Source organism: Centruroides vittatus, unplaced genomic scaffold (assembly GCF_030686945.1).
Source record: "Centruroides vittatus isolate TY-2023 unplaced genomic scaffold, ASM3068694v2 contig_628, whole genome shotgun sequence".
In the NCBI taxonomy this organism is placed as follows: Eukaryota; Metazoa; Arthropoda; class Arachnida; order Scorpiones; family Buthidae; genus Centruroides; species Centruroides vittatus.
The window spans coordinates 1,724,484-1,745,702 of NW_027122385.1; the positions used below are offsets into that span (position 1 = coordinate 1,724,484).

The window sequence follows — 21,219 nt, forward strand, 5'->3', positions numbered from 1 at the left end:
ACATTATCATTACTTTTGTCTAGAAATGGCGTCAAATCTAATGACTTAATTATTTAGAGCAAATTGCATTAGAAGTAAAGCTTTAATAATTCATCGTAATTTTAACGTTAGATATTTTTTATACCGTGTAAGAAGAAAAACTAATTTTAATTTTTACGAAACAATTTATTAAAAATTTATACACAAAATTGATATTTTAAATTAATTTATTTAGAAAATTATTGAGTAGAAAATTTTCACGATTAAATTATATAAAATAAATCCAATTTATTGAAAATAATTATTATGAAGGCAATTCGTGTGATAGTTCCTTTCATTAAACAAATACAGAGTGACCCAAAACAATTAACCGAATAGAATGAAGTGATTGAATCACGAATTGTAACATGCAACACATTTTAACTGCCTTGAGTAGGATTAATGTTAAATTACATGTGTATGTCGATTAAGTGAGTTTTGAGACGACCTTTACAAGTTCAACTGATTTTATCATCTTTATTTGTTAAATTTTCAAAGAAAAACATTCGCGTTCTTATGGTGATAGTTGACGCTAACGAGAGTCTACTATCAGTTAGTATCATCAATTTTTGACGTACCGACAGAAACCGTGTACAGCAAATTCTCTGTTAATGTCGTTTCATTATAACGTTTCGTGTATAGCAAATTTGTAGTCTTTTACGATTAACGATATCGTTGTTGAGTTTTCTTTATAAACAGTAAAATTGATTCTATGAGGTGGAAATTAAATGCCTGAAGTTGAAAACATGATTCAATAGAAAATTTAACTCTTGTTTGTATCATTTAGCTCATGGTAAAATTGTCTTCGTTATACGTCGTTTCGCTTAACATCGCAATTTCCATGTACTGTACCTATCGACTACGTTAAGTGAGGACTTTCTGTATTTTACTGTATACTTAACTCTGTTTAAAGGAAACCCAGTTAACGGTTACTGCCAACTTTTAGTGAAGTTTATACGTAATGTACTAAACAATATCGGTTACGTCAACATTATTTCCGCTTATCTGCCAAACTTATTGTTATTGTTTTCATAAATTTTCGACAAATACAACACAACGACAATAAGTTTCAAGATTTAAGAAAATTTAGATGATTTCTCTATTCAAAATTGCAGGATTTTTTTTTCAGTTTAAAAATTTTTATATGCCAACGTACTGTACGGTTCATATTAAAGTACTTTATATTATTTTATTGTCCAGGTGTATTAAGAATATTTGTTTTAAAACATTAAAATCTAAATTAATTTTGTTTTTGGATATCAAGAAAATTATAATCAAGAAATTCTGATCATTTTTCATAATCTGAATTGACTGAAAAATACAGGATTTACAAAAATTCATTTGAAAACATGAATTATAATCTGAGAATAATACATATAATGAAATAACTATATCGCATGGATGTGGTTTCTGCTTTAGGGTCAAAACTGCATAATAATAATCATTAAAATTAAGGCCAACTATTAGTTAATGTCAAACAGGCAGTCCAATAGAGGTTGATGATAATGAGAATCTATTGTATAATTCCATTAACTAAAAATAACATAAAAATTTCAATTGTAACTAAATTAGAATTTTACTCATCAATTAACTTTATCAAAGCAATTTTAAACTTTAAAATTTAAAACATTTGAAATTGAATTTTCGTATGTTATATGAAATGAAGCAGATATAATAATAGAAATAATAATAAGTTGGTGTTCTTTAATACAACAAAAATGAATTATAAAGTAATATAATAAATACATGTACATATGTGTATAATAAAACAGATATACAGGGTAATTCATTCTGAGATTGAACTTGTTCAATATTTTATGATTGCACAGTCATGTTTTGAATAACATATGATGTAGAACATACCTTGGTCGACTGTTTTGTCATAGAATAAAGAATCGTTCCTTTCGTGTTTCGTGTTTACATTTACATTTTATACGGAAATATTTTCGTAATAAGTGTTCAATCTCGAATGAATCACCCTGTGTAACTTAGCAATGTAATTATATTTCGATATAATAACTGCAAACTTTTTCCAAAATACAATGCATTAGTCTTTATAAATTAAATTATATAAGAATAAAAATAATTAATATAATACATAATAATACAGTAGAGAGTCGTTAATCCGAATCAATTGGGGACTGGGGTTGTTCGGATTAGTGATTTGTTCGGATAACCGATTATGAACGAAAAAATATATTAACCTGTCCGATGTTCAAATTTTTCTCCGTTGCGTGTCGCTTCGTGTTGAATTTTCGTCGATTTTAAGCCTAACGAAAATTTTTATAATAATAATCGAGGTTATTGTATAGTTAAAAATTATTTCTTTATTTTGTACAAAATAAATATATTGAAAAATATAAAAACATGAAAATTAAACTTTAGAAGTAAATCTAGTATCCAAAACGTTAGATTCAGAAGGACACAGTCCGACTGAAAATCGTTCGGATAACCGGCGATTCGGATAACCGGGATTCGGATTAACGACTCTCTACTGTAATTTTAATTATTTTTATAATTAACCATTGTATTAATTTAACAATGAATGATACATAAGATCTTGAAATCCTTATCGAATTTTATGAACATATTTTACAGTTGAACATAATCTCTCTCGAATTTATTATGCCAACATTTCTTCTCAAAGCTTAATGCTTAACGTTAGCTGTGGGAAGAAATGTTGGTTTCTGATATGAATGTGTATACGCAGAAATAAACGAAGCTATCCAATCTGATTTATAAATATTTAAATTAAATTTGAAAATTTGATTAAAATGATTGATACACAATTCACTTTAGTTTCATTTTATGTAAAGTTTCGATTGTTGCAGTTGCAATATTAAATACACAAACAATACTTCCATACTAATGTAGAAATTTGCGTTATGTAATTATATATAAATATATCGCATATAATTTTATATTGGAGAAATTTTAGAAATTCTTAATAAAATGAATAAAATATTTTACAGAAACGTCATGTTACATATTAAAATTTATTCATTTTTAAGCATTCAAAATTAACATTTCAATTAGCTAAACAAATATTTTTAATGGTTTAATAATTACTTTTCGAACAATTAAAAATATTTACTACACGTATTACGGTACGCATATTTAAAGATTTCTTCTGAAAATAATATTTGATTGTCCTTTTGTTCCAAAAAAAGATTTAATATCTGATGACAAGAGTACATAAATGTACTGTACATATAATAATATATACATATAAGCATCTTTTTGTTGGAGTAATTCAGAGATTCAAGTTTTAGTTTGCATATTCTATCATTTGACCTACTATCTTGAGTTAAACTTAAAAATTTATTTTTTTTTTATAAACTGTAATCTCTTTTACAAAAGTTCATTAAATATTGTTAAATTATTTACAATAATTTACTTATCTCTCGTAAAATGAATATTATTTATCTACAACATATTTTATGATATTTTAAACTGAACTTTACGAATCTACATAGATTCTAATGACTTCTTAAAGTCATTTGGAGATGTATTTTATTTTTTATTATTTTAATACTGACTTTTTATTAAATATGCTACAAAGTTTGTTGTAGCATATAAATCTTATTACCAAGTTTAAAAGTTTCATAATAAACATAAAAATTGTTTTGTATATCTCATTTAAAAGTTTAATTGTCTTTTTATAAAAACTGCTTTATTTTTAAATAATGAGTCGTAAATCATACTTTGAATATGTATTATATAAAATGATTAATGAAACCGAATTTTATTTTTGGAGACATATGAATATATGACTATTAATAAGTCCATTTATATAACAAAAAATAAATAGCACAATAAAATGAGATCAACAACTTAAAATAACGGTAGCACTGATTTTACTTTTTCCTTCCATAAAAAGAAAATTCAATTATTTTTAAATTAAATTTATTAATTTCTAAAGTAAATAAAATAAAATCTATTTAAAAATTAATTATGATTTATTTTTAAAAATATTCATTTATATCTTATTTGTTGTATAAGTATTCTATTTATATATCAATATAAATAATATATGATTTTTAAATCATTTTGATTATAATATATAATTAATTTCTATTTAACCTACTCTCAATGATACATGCATTCTGTTATACGTATAAAAAATTACAGATGCTTATTATGTGTAAAGAAAAACATAATTTCTATAATAGGATAGAGCGATCGTATAACTAAAAATTCATTAAGTAATCGCGAATTTTTAAAAATTTTCAAGAATAACTGTACTGTACAGTACATATGTTCAAAATGTATATGAGAATTATTTTAGTTTTTTATTTAAATTTGTAATTCTTTCATTTAAGTATAATTTGAACATGCTGTGAAAGTATTATATATTTCTATTTTTGTGCTTTTTGAGTATATTTTTTGTTTCATTTAGATCTGTTGACAAAACAATTTATTTTGTCATTTCTAATTATCTCACTATAAAGAATTGCAGCATATTTAACCCTGAACTACACTCAATAACACTTGTTTATGGCATTTGAAGAGTATATACATTACGAAATCGATAGTAAATGCTGGAACGTTAATCGTTTACTTTTCTTTACTGATATTTGGACAAGTACGATAATTACATAAGAATTGGTACACGCTGACAACGACACTATTATAACATTTGATTTCTGATATTTTCGTATAAAAAGAGAAATATACCATACTGAAAGAGGAGACGAAGCCCTCGAAACAAGTATATGGATATGGAAATAAACATAGAAAATAACAAAAGGCATGCGCTCTTATGGAGTAATGTTCCACATAAAAAGAAACAACAAATAATACAACGTAGTTCAGGAAAAACAAAAAATAAATTTTTATTTTATTGAAAATATAATATCAGTGTATAGAAATAGATTAAAAAGATAATTTGTTTACGACAACTTTGAACTAATTGCTTCAAATATTTTACTTTCTTTTGCAGATTCAAGTTATAGATTTTTTTAATAACTTCGAGTATTAATAAAAACTCCTAAAGCAATGTCAATTCTAAAAAGAAAAAATATTGACAATCACAATGATTTTGAATCAACAAATAATGGTATAACGAGTCGATAAAAATAATGAATAATACACTGTATATTTTTATCCTGTATGATATGATGTAAAGAAACGTATGATGCAAGCAATTTATATTCTGAGTATACTACTTAAATAATAATACGATATTTATACCTCAAACTATAGTAATTATAATTAATATTATAGCGTATGCATAAATTTTAATAATAAAAAACTAAATAATTTAAAAAGTGATTTAATTAAAAAGAGCTAAAACAATAAGTTTTAGTTCTTTTTAATTTATGAATTTTTAAAACAGATTATGTGAATTATTACGGTATCAATTGCTTTCTTCCTAATACTACTTATCTTGTGATTTTTGTTTTGAAATGCATTATAGAAATATTGATATTAGATAAATTTAAAAATATTTCTCTTCAAACTAAGAGTAGTAATTTTAATTTCATATAACGCAAAATTTTCAAAAGCTAACTAATTTTTGATTACAGCGTTTGAATAACATTTAAATAATGAAATATAAATAATATTAATTTCTTATCCTTTTTTACTAATTTTGTATCCTGTTTCAGAAGCAAAGAAAAAAATCCTTTGTCATATTCCAGACCAAACCAAACAGTAATGTTGTGTGCTAACAGACATTACATAGGTCTACAGAGATGACAGCGTAATCTCAGACAATGCAATGACAAATAATATCGTGATTTAAATCCTTTCCTTTACACGAAATTCTACTTTTACGCACTTTTCGTAATCTTCGCATTATTAAGAGGTGATAACTTGATTTCTTTGTAATCGCAGAAAAAGACTGCATAGAAGATAGTTTAATTCGCTCTATGCACTTATTTAAATTAGTAAGTGATAGCTAATAATTTTATGTAAAAATTCTGTAACTTAAATTTTAATATCACTTGTTTTTTGCAAAATTTCATACTTCAGAAAATATAAAACATTATTAATCAATGGCTAATGAAATTTTAAAAAATTCTCGAAAAGAATAACCTAAACCGAAAAAATGTGATAACAGCATCTCAGATACAGCAAAAACATCTGAGACAATAGAAGACACTACCAAACAAGCAATAATCATGACAAAAGCGAGAACACCCGCTGAAATATCAGCATGCAGGCTACATTCATAAACCAATATCATTTGTAAAAGCAGACATGTTTTCGAGAAATTTCTTTTACTTCATTTGTCCGCCTAAGAATATTGTCTTTACAATACATAATAAAAATTGGAAAACTAGTAGCAAAAGGAACAAGATATATCATTAGAACAATAAAATAAAGCTGTTGCTTCAATTGTAAAAGAGTATAAAAATAACAAACTAAAATAAAAGAAAGCGATTGAGAATGAAAGCAATCAAAGACAAAAATGTGCTAAGGTCATAAACAGTATTAAATTTACAGTTATAGATGATGAACCATAAAACTTTAGAAATCATAAAATGAAATATTGTTAAATTGGAAAATGTATATAATGAAGAATGAATTATTAAAAAACTAGTTTTTTTTTTTGTTATTTCATAAAACATCAGAAATGCCTTAGAGTAAAACAATTTATTTGAATAAAGGCAATTAAATATATAAATATTTTATTTTCAGCAATTCTTATTTAATTTTGAATTACGTGGTTTAATATCTAAATATTTTAAATAGTAAAAGAATATAAAACGTATTTGTCAAAAAATAAAGCAAATAAACGAATGTAACGATGCACAGAAATATACACTTATATGTATCACGAATAAAAGCTGGACGAGGGGAGACACCGTGCCACACAGACATAGCACACCAAACAAGACGGTGACCTATGACCAAAAAAATGTGAAGCTCGCCAACTAATAAAAATATGTCTTAGTGACTTAGCACACAGGGATTACATTTTTACTTTCTTTTACACTCCCCTATCGTTGTGTGCTACATACATAACAATTATCAATTATTTCAAATTAATTTTAACATTTTCACGAATATATCAAACTTAGTTCTCGTTAGCGGTTTCGTTAGGACATCTGCGATCACTAGGTCCGTCCTCAAATAATTAATCACTATTTCATCTTTTTCGACTAATTCTCGAGTGAGGTGATAGCTTACGTCGATATGTTTACTGCGCTTGTGAAAAACCGTGTTTTTCGATAACTGTATCGCAGTTTGGTTATCACAGTGAACACAAATGGGATTTTTTACATATCTTTTAAAACCCATATGTATTAACAGTCTTTTTATGTAAGTTATTTCTCGCGAAGCTTCAGCTAGAACTGAATACTCTGCTTCCATGGTTGACATTACAACAGATGTCTGTTTCTTTGACTTCCAACTAATCGGACCTACGGCTAATATCAGAATGTTACCTGTACACGATTTTCTGTCGTCTACGTCTCCAGCCCAATCCGAATCCGTGTAGGCTTTAAGCTCTTCGTTGTTCTTGACACATGTTATTCCATACATAGAAGTATCTTTGAGATATCTCAAAACACGCTTCGCAATCATGCAATGTGTTTTACCGGAATCAGCACAAAAACGATTTAATGTGCTCGCAGCAAAAGCCATGTCTGGACGTGTCGCGTTTGCCAGGTAGATAAGACTTACGATGAGCTCTTTATAAGGCCGATTTCTCATGTCTTGTCTCTCGCTTTCTGAGATTAGACCTATTTTCTTCGAAATTTTCATATTTGACTCTATCGGTGTAGCGACAGTTTTCGCACCCACTAAGTTGAATCTCTTCACCAGTTCATTAATATATTTTATTTGCATCAGATGGATACTGCCTGTTGGTCCTTCTCTCTTTATTTCAACGCCTAGAATGTTAATTATAAGGCCTAGGTCTACTATTTTGAATGCTGACTTTAGTTTCGATGTAATTGTCTCAAGATTTACAATCTTCTTCGATGCCAATATTAAATCGTCCACATAAACGGTGACTATCACTTGATCTTCTTCCTTCCGGAATACATAAACGCATGGATCAGCTGCTGTGCGCCCGCCTCCAATATTTGTGATAAAGCCATCTAACTTCTTGTACCATTCTCTTAAAGACTGTTTTAATCCGGATAAAGGTTTCAATAGTTTCATGATCCAGACTGACCATAATTCATGATCCACGAGTTACGATTCAGCTATTCCTGATCGAGACTGTTCATAATTCTCTGTGACAGTCTAAAGTACTGCCACGGAGAATTATGAACAGTCTGGATCCAGAATTAATAATCTGTATTTGTCGTTGCACATATGTCTTGTCGCACCACTATCTAAATACCGCTTTTTCGATCCGTTCGTGAATTCTACGTTGCATGCGATTGTAGTAAGGGCACCGCTAGTAACTTTTACCTCTGTGCGTTTCGGTTTCGATGTACAGTTTCTACTGATCTGTCCAGTTTTACCGCAGCTGTAGCATCTTCCGTTAAACCTTTGGCCTCTGAATCTTGTACTGTTTTTTCCGTCGAGTTCGTTTGTGACTGCTTTACATGGTCGGACTTTTCCTTTGAAAATAATGCCTCACTTCTCTCGTTCTCAGTTAGCTTCGTAACGCGCTCCCACTGTCTTGCTTCCTCCTCTTTTAATTTCACTTTCAGGTTTTCGAGCGACGGTATGTCATCACGTGACTCTATGGCTACACTAAAATTTTCATATTCATCCGGTAGTGATCCGAAGAGCATAATCGATAGTAATTCTTCCGGGATTTCTATTCCCGCTTTCTTCAGTTGATCAGCTTTACTCGTGAACTCGTTTGCGTACTGCGTAATCGTCATATTCTGTCCTTTTTCCATTCGTAGTAACTGTTTGTACAACATTGCCTTTCTAACGAGATCTCGTGACTGGAATATTGCTTTAAGTCCGTCTCACGCTTCTTTAGACGTTTCGGCGTTTTTCTGGTGGTTCAACTGCCCAAGACTAAGGCTTAGATTTATTAGCACCAACGCCTTTGTGTCTTGCTTGATCCATTCCTCTGGGCTTCTTTCTGGCTTAATTTCAGTGACGTCAACGTATTTCCACGGGTCATTATATACAAGAACACCAATCTGTATTTTCCAAAGTTCGTAATTGTCTTCGTTCAACTTCTCAATATTTGAGAATCTGCTAGGACTCGCCATACCGTATTAACTAATAAATCCGTTTACTTCTTATAATAGATATTCTTTTCTTGTAAGCAATCCTGGGTCCATAACCTGTCAGAAAATGAAGCAAATAAAGGAATCCAACAATGCAAAGAAATATACAGCTATATGTAACACGAATGAAAACTGGACGAGGGGAGACACCGTGCCACACAGAGACATAGCAGACCAAACAAGACGGTGACCTACGACCGAAAAAATGTGACAACATAGCGCCGTCTAATGCAAAATAGGTCTTAGTGACTTAGCACACAGGGATTACATTTTTACTTTCTTTCACAGTATTATATATTGTATCAATTTTATTTATTTTAGAAAGACATTGTGTAGGGTTCGTATGATTTTAATGTATAAATTTAACTATTTAAGAAATAAATAATAAAAATCTTTGTAAAACAATCTTCATCAATAAAATATCTCTACTGGAGAAACTGATATTTTTGCATTAACAAAATAACGCTTAATATGCTTAAAACAGAAGAAAATAAAAAAAAATCAAAATACGTTTAGAATAGAAAATAATGATTAAACAAAAACTTGGAAGAGAACAATGGTAAGGCAGAAAAAATAAAAAGCGTGGCAATAAATGAATATATTGGGTTTATTAAGATAAATTTTAAATTTAACTTGATCATTGTGAAGGAATTTTGCTAGATATAAGTTCGTTAATAAAATTTAAAAATAATTCTAAATAATTTCTAATCATCAAAGAAAACAAATGTTATATTTGGAGAAAAAGTAATTGAGAAAACTATTTTTAACATTATGTACAATACTTTATAATTCTACCTATTAATGCTAATAGGTAAAATGCATGATTTGAAAGAATTTAAAATAAAAAAACATAAAAATTTATAAGCTTAGTATGAGGATGCACTTCTTAAACCGAAACAATTTTTCCATTACTTTAAAACGAGGAAAAAGTTCGGAGTAAAATATTTCAATTCCATTTACGGTAAACTATATGTTTTAAAATGATCTGGTTGAGTTTTATTCATACTTTTGATATACGAATTTTTGTTGAAAAAGAACAAAGGTTCAATATTTAAATCGATATTCTTAATTAAATTTTTCTTTCTTGTCGCTTTACAGCAATATTTGATTTTTCTATTAATAAATAGTTAAATTAACAATTAATAAATTTCATATTTTTGTAACAATATCCAATTAAAAGTTTTAAGTTTATTAGAATAGATCATAATAATTCAAATTTGATTGTTTTATAAATATAACCTATTAAATTCAGTAAATACTGTGTATAATAAAGTAGAAAGTCTCAGGATTTAATAGACTGAGCAGTACACAAAAATGAATAAAGTATACTAACTTAAATTTTTGGATATTATTGAAAGCGATCCTTATCGAGATTTAATATATTAAATTGAACTTTATTTCTAGAACATTTACAAAAAGTTTTAAAAATTTCAAATTATATTTTAGTTTTGTCCCTTGAATTATTAATTGTATTCTTAAAAGTGTTATTTCAAATAGAAGGACTAATTCTATATAATCATGCAAATTGATTGATCTAAAGTTCATACAGTTATAAATTTAATTTTTAAACATACCTTTAATTGAATATGTCGAACTTTCCGAAAGCATTTTACAGTTTTTTTAGTTGATTTACTATTGTTACTCTTGATTTTATCGCCTCATTTTAATTGTTTTTGTCGCGACAAATCGATAGGTATGCAATATGTCCAGTCTGACCTAAGATATAAGATTTAATTGAAGTTTTCATTTAGTCAGTTACTGCATTGTGTCGACTTTTTTTAGATATTTATACATCACTCTGTTATTGATTAGCTTTCGGTATAAAATATCTTACACGAAAACGCGATCTGTTTATTAGAAAAGTAAGTCTTAAGTACATCTCATAGACTGTGTACCTTTAAACAATGCGAGTTTTATGATCTTATATACTCATACGAAGTTACTTTAATTATGTCTTTGATATGGCAATAAGTGAATAGTTTTATATGCTGCATTTGGCTACTAAATTACAGTTTACACAATGATTACTATGTAGAAAGACATTAAAAATACTAATTTATCGAGAAATATAAGTGTTTTGTAGCTAAAGCTTTCTAAAAATATTAAAAAACCAAGTCGTTATTGGTGAAAACTATTCTCAAACATCCAAGAACTGGAAACTGATACAGACAATTAAACAAATAAAATATGTCCTATGCTTTTTCTCATGATTAATTAATAGAATAATAAAATCTCTTCCAATAGATAATTTTTATGATTAATGAAAGCAAAAGAAAAAAAAAACCTTTTAAGGTGATCGCTTCAAAGAAGAAAACTATGAATTAAATGTAATTTACTCACGATTGTTAATTTTTCAAGCTAGTAAAGAATAAAATACGACTCAGATTATTACATATAAATATTACGCCAATTTTATATATCATAATCAACATATCGACAATACTTTGTTAAAAGCAATACTTTTAAAGATTTAAAAGTAGTGTATAACTGAAAATTAAAATAATTCGGAATTAACTGCATCTTGTTTCAATAAAATATTTTGTATTTTTAAAGAAAAAATTTTGAAATACATCTCTATTTTTTTTAAATTAAATGTAACCTGGTTATGTGTTACGCATATCGCAAGAATGTTAAAAAATCTTTAAGAAAATCAAAAATATTTTTACTATCTTACACTAGATAGGATTACGGTTCTCCTGTTTATCCCTCACCCACATTCCCAAAGAAAGAAGATCCAACAGATTTCTTCTAGGAAACTTTACAAGATAGGAATATGACGTTCTTCGGATTGAAAGTATTCTGATACTTTTTTATATTAGGATTGTATAACCGCGATTCTCTTCAACCTAATGCCTTTGATACTTTTAACATCAATCAATTCCCATGAAGTAATAGACTTAAGCTTAAAACCTCTTTTGCTTTATATAAACTAAATTTTTCTACAAAATTTTAGTGTGTTTTTTTAAACATTTTATAACCTAAATGGAACATTAAAACATTGTTATAGTCATGACAAATTTTTTAGTAGAAAAAGATAACACACGACAGCATACAAAAGTAGATAGTTAAAGATAGTTAAAGAGACTAATATAGAAATCTTAATGATTTAATAAGTATATTATGATTAAAATTTATACTGTTGATGCAATTTAGATATATTTCTAAAAAAAAGTTATATTATAAAAATAATGTTAATTTTTTAGGAAGAATTTCAAGATTTATTTCTATAACCAGATTCTGAAACTGTATTAATTACTAGTAAATATTTTTATTTTCCTTAAATCATCAATTGAAATTCCTTAATTTGTTTTATAAAGAACGTGAAATTATTATTATTATAATATATATATATATAATAATTTCATAAATAAAATTTAATTACTATTTTATATAATCATGTTGATATGCTGTCGCTGAATTGATGACTTTATCGATGTATTGATGAAATTATGTCGACTTCTACAACAATTTCGAGAAGTTTAGTTTAGTTGTATAAAATATTAATAAAATGTACAAAAATAACATTTTTTTCTTCTATAACACTGTTAGACTTGGATAACTTCATTAAGGCATTTTCTACTTTCATAAACCAAAGAAAAAAAACCCAAGAAGATATTTTATTCGATCTAAACTTTCATTTAATCTCATAAAATTATATAAAACAATATATTGGAATAATGTTATATACTTCTTTATAGTTTTAACTGTTTATAATCAGATAACTTCTAAAAGAGAATAGGTTGAAACTTATTGATGTGATCTGATCATCCGATTAGGACAAGAGATAAGAAAGTATTCTACTAATTATGTAATATACTTAGTTCTAAGTTTATCTGATTTAAAATACTATTTTTCAAATATATTTTCATATCTAAAATTTTTTCAATATTTACTTTATACAAACTTTTTAAACATATTTTACATATAATCGGATAAACAAACATATCTGATGTTTGTTATTTTGAATAAATTTTCGAAAAAGCTTAAGAATCACATTTAAATTCAATGATAGAAACTAGTCGTTTCGCATCTGTACAAAAATATTCCAAATATCTACTTAAAAAATTATGTAGCAGAGATAGGTATAAAATATGTTTTCAATTTTTATTAACTTTTTGTAAAATTTTTAACATTACGAATATTTGTTAATTTTTTATTTTATACATTGGATTCTTTTTTAGGATAAATTTGAATAAATCCCTAGAATTAAACAAGAGAAATTCAAAAGAAATTTTAATTAATTCTAATACTGTCAAGATGCAGTTAAATTAGAATGAAAATATTAATATTGATACACAGATAGAGATCGATAAACCAATTAGCTTCTATTCTTATACAAATGCAAATGTAAGTGATAATTATAATTTAATATTTGGTATCTGGAATATTCAAGGATTACAAAGTAAAATTCATAGTGCAGTTATAAGGAATTACATGAAACATTATTCTATTGTCGGTTTTACAGAAACCTGGATTATCGAATTGTGCGAAGAATATAAGAAATATCTTGAACAAGACCATACAATATTAACTAGTAATGCGCTGAGACTAAGCAAATTTGGACGTCCCACTGGCGGTCTTATGTTACTGGTAAAGAAAACATTTGGTAAGATATTTTCATGTCATATAACCAATGCTTTTGTATTCTTGATAATCAGAATAAAGTCTATAAAAGATTTTCCCATATGAGACATAAAGGTAAATTTAGCTGAGTGGTAACGTTGGATTCTGCCATTAAGTAAAATTAGATCGTTATCTTTTGCAAAGTTTAACAAAAAAAAAAAGCATCTGAAAATCAGTATTAATCAGAATCTTCAATTATTGTGGGGAGAATCACGTATTGGCTTAATACTTACATATCCCCCAGCTGATAAAAAATCAAACTTACAAGACTTACAAAAAGCAATCGATCCATGGACGAATATTGTAAGTTATTGGATATTTTATGGCGATTTTAACATCCGCATTGAAGAAATTGTGGATTCAAAATATAAAGGTAATAATGATGATATTAAAAATATAAGAATATCGAAAGATAAAACTGTAACTGCAGATGCTTATTTTTTGTTAAACTTTGCAAAAGATAACGATCTAATCCTACTTAATGGTAGAATCCAACGTTACCACTCAGCTGAATTTACCTTCATGTCTCATATGGGAAAATCTTTTATAGACTTTATTATGTGTTCTCAATCTATGACGGACCAATGTTTATCAATGGAAATTTTAAATATAGATGAGTCTGATCACTTCCTTTAAATCTAGTACTAATTGGGAATAAAGATATAACTAGCCTAATTAAACCGTCTGAACCTCCCCCAAAATCATTGAAAAGATCGAGAGCAAAGTTTAATATTCAAAGATTCTTAAGAGAGTTGGTTTTTAAATCCAATGAACTGTTAACACAGGAGAAGACTAATAATCCATACAAGAACTATGATTATCTGATGAAATTATTAACTCGTTTTGTTTCAAAAATAGTAAGAATGATGTGTCAAACAAATATAAAGAAAATTGTTTCGATCGAAAATGATATTACGACAAAGTAAAAAAGCAAAAAAGTTTACAATAATTTCGGAAGACAAATTTGAACTATTACCTGACTAAATATTTGTTAAACAAAAAAATATATAGAAATTTAATTAAAGACAAAAAAATAAAATACTTTTGTACTATAAGTGATTTTTTTGTTTCTCAAAAGGATACCAAATACTTTTGGAAAGTCATAAACAGTTTTCGAAGATATTCAATGCCAGAGAACAGTCTAATAATTCCTCAGAATAGTTGGTATAGTTATTTTAATGATTTTTCAATTGGTTATTCAACAAATAGTAGAAGGAATGTAATTCATAATAATCAACAAAATAATCAACTATATGAAGAACTGTTTAATATGGAAACCATGTAGTCTTGTATTAACAAATTAAAAGATAAAACTGCTCTGGGATTTGATGCAATTCCAAACTTGGCAATAAAGAATTTACCGAGACCAATGGTTGAGTATTTGGTTAGAATATTTAATGATTTATATAATATAGGCATAATGCCGAAAGAATGGAACAAAATTATTCTATACATTTTCAAAAAAGGTGATATAACACAACTATCCAATTATACAATGGGGTTTACTTTTGAGGGTCAAATAATACATTCCATTTTATCTGCTGGTGCTAGTAGTTTTAGCTCTGACCGCAGCTGCGCTTCGACGAAAAATATATGCTTTAGAAAAATATTGTGAGAAATTAAAATTCAAAATTAACCCAAAAAATCCTTCATTATGATTTTTTAAAATGGTTCTAGATCGCCAAGAAAATACATGTCTTTTTATCTCAACCAAGAAAAAGTTTTAATAGTCCCAGAGATATAGTTCTTGGGTGTGGTGCTTACTCTGTCTTTGTCATTTGAAAAACACTTTAAGAAAGTTAAGATACAGTCTACTACCTTGATCAATAATATAGTAAAATTATTTGCTAAACTGAAAATACGTAATATTAGAGTCCAGTTCAAACTGTTTTGTTCTATAATTTTAAATGCTTTCGGATATGATGCTCCGATTTGGAGCCTATCTAATTTTCATAATCTAGAGATAGTTCAAAATAAATTCATACGTAAAATCTTTTCTCTGGATTATAATGTTCCTGGTTCGGCTCTTCGCTTAGAATTGAACAGATTGAGATTGGGTTTGTATTTTATTAAAAGCTACATTAAATTTCTCAATCGACTGAAGAATAACGAGATGCTTCCAGCTTTATTGCTGAGAATATTACACCAAAAATCTTCTGTCGATAAGTCAAGAAAAAATTGGGTTGGTCAATTGTCATCTTTAATTAATATGTTCGACTTTTCGATAAATCCGCTTATGGAAACTTCCGATATACGTGAAATACACAGTACTCCTAATTCAGAACGCCTTAGAAATATCTCTATCTCAAGACATCTTTGATTTAAGGAATCGTATTAATTCTGCCCGTTATAACATAATTTTAAATTATCCAAATATTAATAGCTATATGGATACAGAATTGTCTTTTAATGTTAAAATTTTTTTTATTCAATTAATATTGAATACAGAGATTATAATTATAAATAATAATATCTACCAATTTTCTAAATTATATTGTATTGGTTGTGACAAGGCTTTGTCTAAAATTCATATATTTTGTACTTGTAATAAGGCTCAAGAATTACGAAAACGTTATAATCTTGAAGTACTGGGCTTCATCAATAATGAAAATTTCATGTATCTTTTTTCCACAAAGCAAACAGTACATTATATAATTTATATAACTACACACAAAAATATTTTGTTTTTACCCAACTAAATATGTTATCTTTGTAACTGGTTCTATGTTAAGTACAAACGGAATTATGAATATAATTACATCAACGTTTCCTTTTTACGAAAATTATAAAAATCTGTTATTGATTATTTTCTTTTTGCTGTTTATATGTAATTTGTATTCTCAAGTATCCTGTGATAATATAACCAACCTCTTGTAACAGGCATATGCCTATTATAAATAAAGATTATTATTGATAAAAAATACCTACATTATAAGAAAATGCAAGTCACAACATTAAAGTTGTTGCACACTTCTAAAGGTTTAAAGCTTTCTAGCTAAGTTAAACGTAACAAAATCGATCCAGAAAAACCTCAAAAAGAAATATAACTTAATCGAATAAACCAAAATAATAACATCTATCATTATTTATAACATTATTTATACCCTTATTACCATTTCATAACAGTTGAAATTTCGTATTAAAATCTAAGTTTAAAATAAAAATAATCTTTTCTTTAATTAAAACATTATTTATTCTTTGTAATTGTAAAAGCCTTACTGTCCTTAAATTCTAATATTATTGTTAATTGTCTACTTGGACTATACTTATTAATAGGACTTTATACTGGTGTTTAAAGATTGGCACAGTAATGAGAGTTAGTTCAAGAAAGAATAAAATTTCTTTATTATATCACCTGTAGTAATAATTTTTGTTTATTATTACTACAGGTGACATAATAAAGAAATTTTGTTCTTTCCTGAACTAACTCTCATTACTGTGCCAATCTTTAAACACCAGTATAAAGTCCTATTAATAAGTAAAGTCCAAGTAGACAGTAACAATAATTATTTATTCTTTCTTTTATTTGATATAAAAGTAAATAAAACTTCATCAAAATTTTCTTCAGGAAAACAATAACTCATTTAAATGTATGTAATATATAAATACAAAATTATTAAAATATGTTTATTTAAAAAATAAAATTTTAATTATTATTAAATTAAAAATTAATGAATCGATTCTAAAATAATTGGTTTTTGGCATGTATTTTTATGATGTAAATGATTTTATAAGATGTTATTCTAGAAGATTTTCATATCAATCAAACTATGATATTATTAAAATTATTTTGTTTTTAAATTGAAGAATAAAATGATGGAAATTAATCTTGAAAACAGATAAAAATAAAACGTTTCTCGAGATTTGTTGTAAGCAAATTTTATATAAAAGGAAAGCGAGAGTAAAGAAAATCGATTAAGAACAAGATTTAAAGAGAGAGGACAATAACAAAATTCTACAACAGAAAAAACATTTCGCATATGTTTATCTGTTAAAGAAGAATGTATAAAATTTAAATTATTTTAAAATCCTTATTAAAGCCACAGTAAATAAGATTAAATCTCTACAAGAATTTCATTTTATTCCTTTTTGAATCGCTACTTCTGACAAATTTATTTCATTACTATCTCTGAAAAAGTTTTTTTTTTCTAAATCCATTTTCAAGTTAATTATGAGGGTTAATCCAATTAAGAATAACCCAATAAGCGTAAGAAGATTATTTCAATTAGATTGAAGTATGATCTCGAGTGATCATCATTGTGAATTAAGATATACTATATAGTGATTAGCTGATGATAATGCTTAGCCTAAGTGGGAAACTGTCATAAAATATTTAATTTACCAATAATTTTTAAAAATTTATTAGATTTAGTTAAGACGGAAATATTAAAACTAACGAGAAGTTTATTAAAAATAACGAGGATAATTAGTAATAAGGATTTTAGTAAAATCAAATAATCACTTATTTATTTAGAAAGAGTCAAACCCAGACCAAATAAACAAATAAACAATATTTTAAAATTGGATTTTATATAGATTTAACAGAATTAATTTATATATAATTTACTATCATCATCATCATCATCATCTCTGTTTTGTTCTATATCCTAAGGAGGATTATACTTCTTTGTTCCTTTTATTTTTATAATTAAGATGAAGAATTTGAAGAGAAGAAAATAATAGAAGTAATATGTAGGAAGCAAATTTTAAAAATAAAACTTAATTTAATATTTATTAAAATAAATAAAAAATCTTTATTTTTATGTAAATTATTTTAATAAATTTTTAAATGTTTTATAATAAATAAAATTAAAATGTTGATTAAAATAACATAAAAATCATATAATAAATATAATAAAAAATCTAAATGAAAAATTTTATTTAAATTTTATTTATAAATTCTTTAATACAATAATCAATTTTAAACATTTATATAAATATCAATTACAAAAATAACTTGATTCGGCAATATTTTTATACCTAACAATTCTTATATTTAAATATCCGAATTAGATAACAATTTAGTTTAAAGTTATTTTTTTGTACATACCACTACACTAAAAATATATTGCAATTATACAAAATTTTATATTTACAATAATATATATTTAAATAAAAATTTACAAACAATAATTTTGGAATTTCTAGTTATAAAATGATGCTTTTTTTCTATCATAACTTTATGCCCTTTCGACGTTCCGCTGTAGTGGATGTAGAACACAAAACAAAGATTAGAAATCTGTAGGGTATTAAATTGTGACAGAGGTTTATGTAAGAACGTTGAAAATGATAAAGATAAATGGAAACCAAAGAAATTCAATACATTAGGAGTTAATTTCGGTTTTTGTTTGTTTTTATTTCAATAAAAACAATAGACGAAACTACATTATATTAATAAGACTAAATTTTGAATAATTATGTACTACTTATCAAAAATTTAGGTACTTTATGTATTCATTTATGTATATAAATCACTTGTTTTAAAATTATTGTTTTATAATTAATATTAACTTTTATTAATACAGCATTTTTATAAAACATTCTTTGACAAGTTTTTAATAATATAATATTATGATAGGCAAATAAAGTTATTATATCTTATAAAAAGTATTTAAAATAAAAAGTAAATTACTTAAAATTTGATATTAAACAAAGAAAAAAAATCTAATAAATGAATAAAAGAAAGTGGGATACACATATTGAAAAGATCATTCAGAACTTTAAAATATGAGAATTTCAAATGTTAAGAACGTAAATAAATATGAAATGATTAATACTATTCTTGAAAAATTTATATTATATATCATATCAAAAAATCTATAACAAATATTCCCATACATAATCTGTTCATATATTTTACTTTTCTTGCCTAATAAATTTACTAAGTGATGTTCTTAGTTAATATTCAACAAAGCATAAAATATTTTCTATAATAAATCAACTTTCATAATAAATAAAAATAACAAATAATAAATATTATTTCCATATTAAGGTTTATAAATGGGATTAGCCTATAAACCGCAATAACAAAGAAACGGTTTCCTACATATTATAAAAATTTAAAAAATAAAAATTAGATGTCTTTCGTTTGAAATTTCTAATAAAAGCAAAATTAAATATTCAAAGCTTTATTCAAAATAGTGATATCTAAAAATCTTAATGTTTTCCATTCGTTGTTTTATTATTCTCTTGGTATCTGTTTCAAAGTTTATTCGATGACACAATAGTTTCTCTCGTTTTAATGCAAGAGTTGTTGCAAAATGTATTTTTGTAGAGCACTAAATGCAGTTTAGCAAAGTAATCAACTGTAAAAGTATTGCAGAGTAATTCTTGTAATCAATCAATCGATTAATCATTCGAAGAGTCAATATTTTTCGCTAAAAAGTTGCATTTTCACACATTTCTTTTCGATTTTATTAAATTTTGTAAAGAGTTTTAAATACAATTATAAAATTTTAAATTATTTAACTCTGATAAAGTATATTCGTTACAAAGATTGCAATTCGGATAGTGAAAATTCATCATTTATCTTAATACAATACGCATTAAATCTATTACTTCAGTTAAAAGACTAAAAGCGTAAAGACTTTTTGCAAAATTAAACAATTTAAAAAAATTTGTTTTAAAATAGTGATTTATATACTGAACGCTTTTATCTTTAAAACATAAAGTTTTCTTACCTTGAACAGCAGCAACAGTAGTTACAAATATTAAAACATTCCACATTTTATTTTCCTGATTAAAATATAAGCAAGATAAAAATCCTTTTCTACTAAAAAATTTGCAAATGTCAATATTAGTGGAAGAAAAGTTATTCTAAAATCTCTATCTATGCAAAACTGCTCATAACAATACAACAGAATATTTTATATTGAGCAGGAATTTCGAAATTGTGTAAGCATACAATCATAAAATTGGTTGAGTGTCATCGCCTTGTACTGTAGAATGCATTGTTTGCCAAAACCTCTCCAATCACGCTTCGTGCCTTCGACTGGTAAGTGTGGTAGAGAACTGGTGACTCTTCCTTTAACCAAAGACGTCACTCCGTCACGTGACGTAACGGCGCCACTTGCCATCACAACGTACTACATACAACGAAAGCCACTTTCTTTTTTTGTACGTTTACAACAAAGAACAAATCGAAGTTTTCCTTTTCTTATTATCAAAGTTTTATTTTCTAAAATAAAACAGTTAACAAATACCCATACATTACATTACATTACTTTTTGAAGATTAATTCTGTTGTTTTCTAGACCTTCTCTATAATAAACTTAAGTAAATGAAACTCAAAAATGATTAATTTAATTCTATTTTTTGAAGACAAATAAACTGAATTTCTCATAAGAACTGCCATTTATATCAAGCCTATAACTCCATAACACAATATACCTCTACAAATAATAAAATTTTTAATTATTTTCAAGCA

General features: G+C 26.2%; 1 protein-coding gene across 1 annotated transcript in view; it reads right to left on the bottom strand.

Annotated features, from left to right (window-relative positions):
- LOC136979468 (synaptogenesis protein syg-2-like) overlaps positions 1-20,772 on the bottom strand; it is a 176,380-nt gene extending 155,608 nt beyond the window's left edge. The window contains exon 1 of the mRNA XM_067275477.1: positions 20,474-20,772. Coding sequence (XP_067131578.1) covers positions 20,474-20,519 — 46 coding nt within the window. The 5' untranslated portion in view covers positions 20,520-20,772. The remainder of the gene's footprint in view (positions 1-20,473) is intronic.
- Positions 20,773-21,219: the final 447 nt, after the last annotated feature.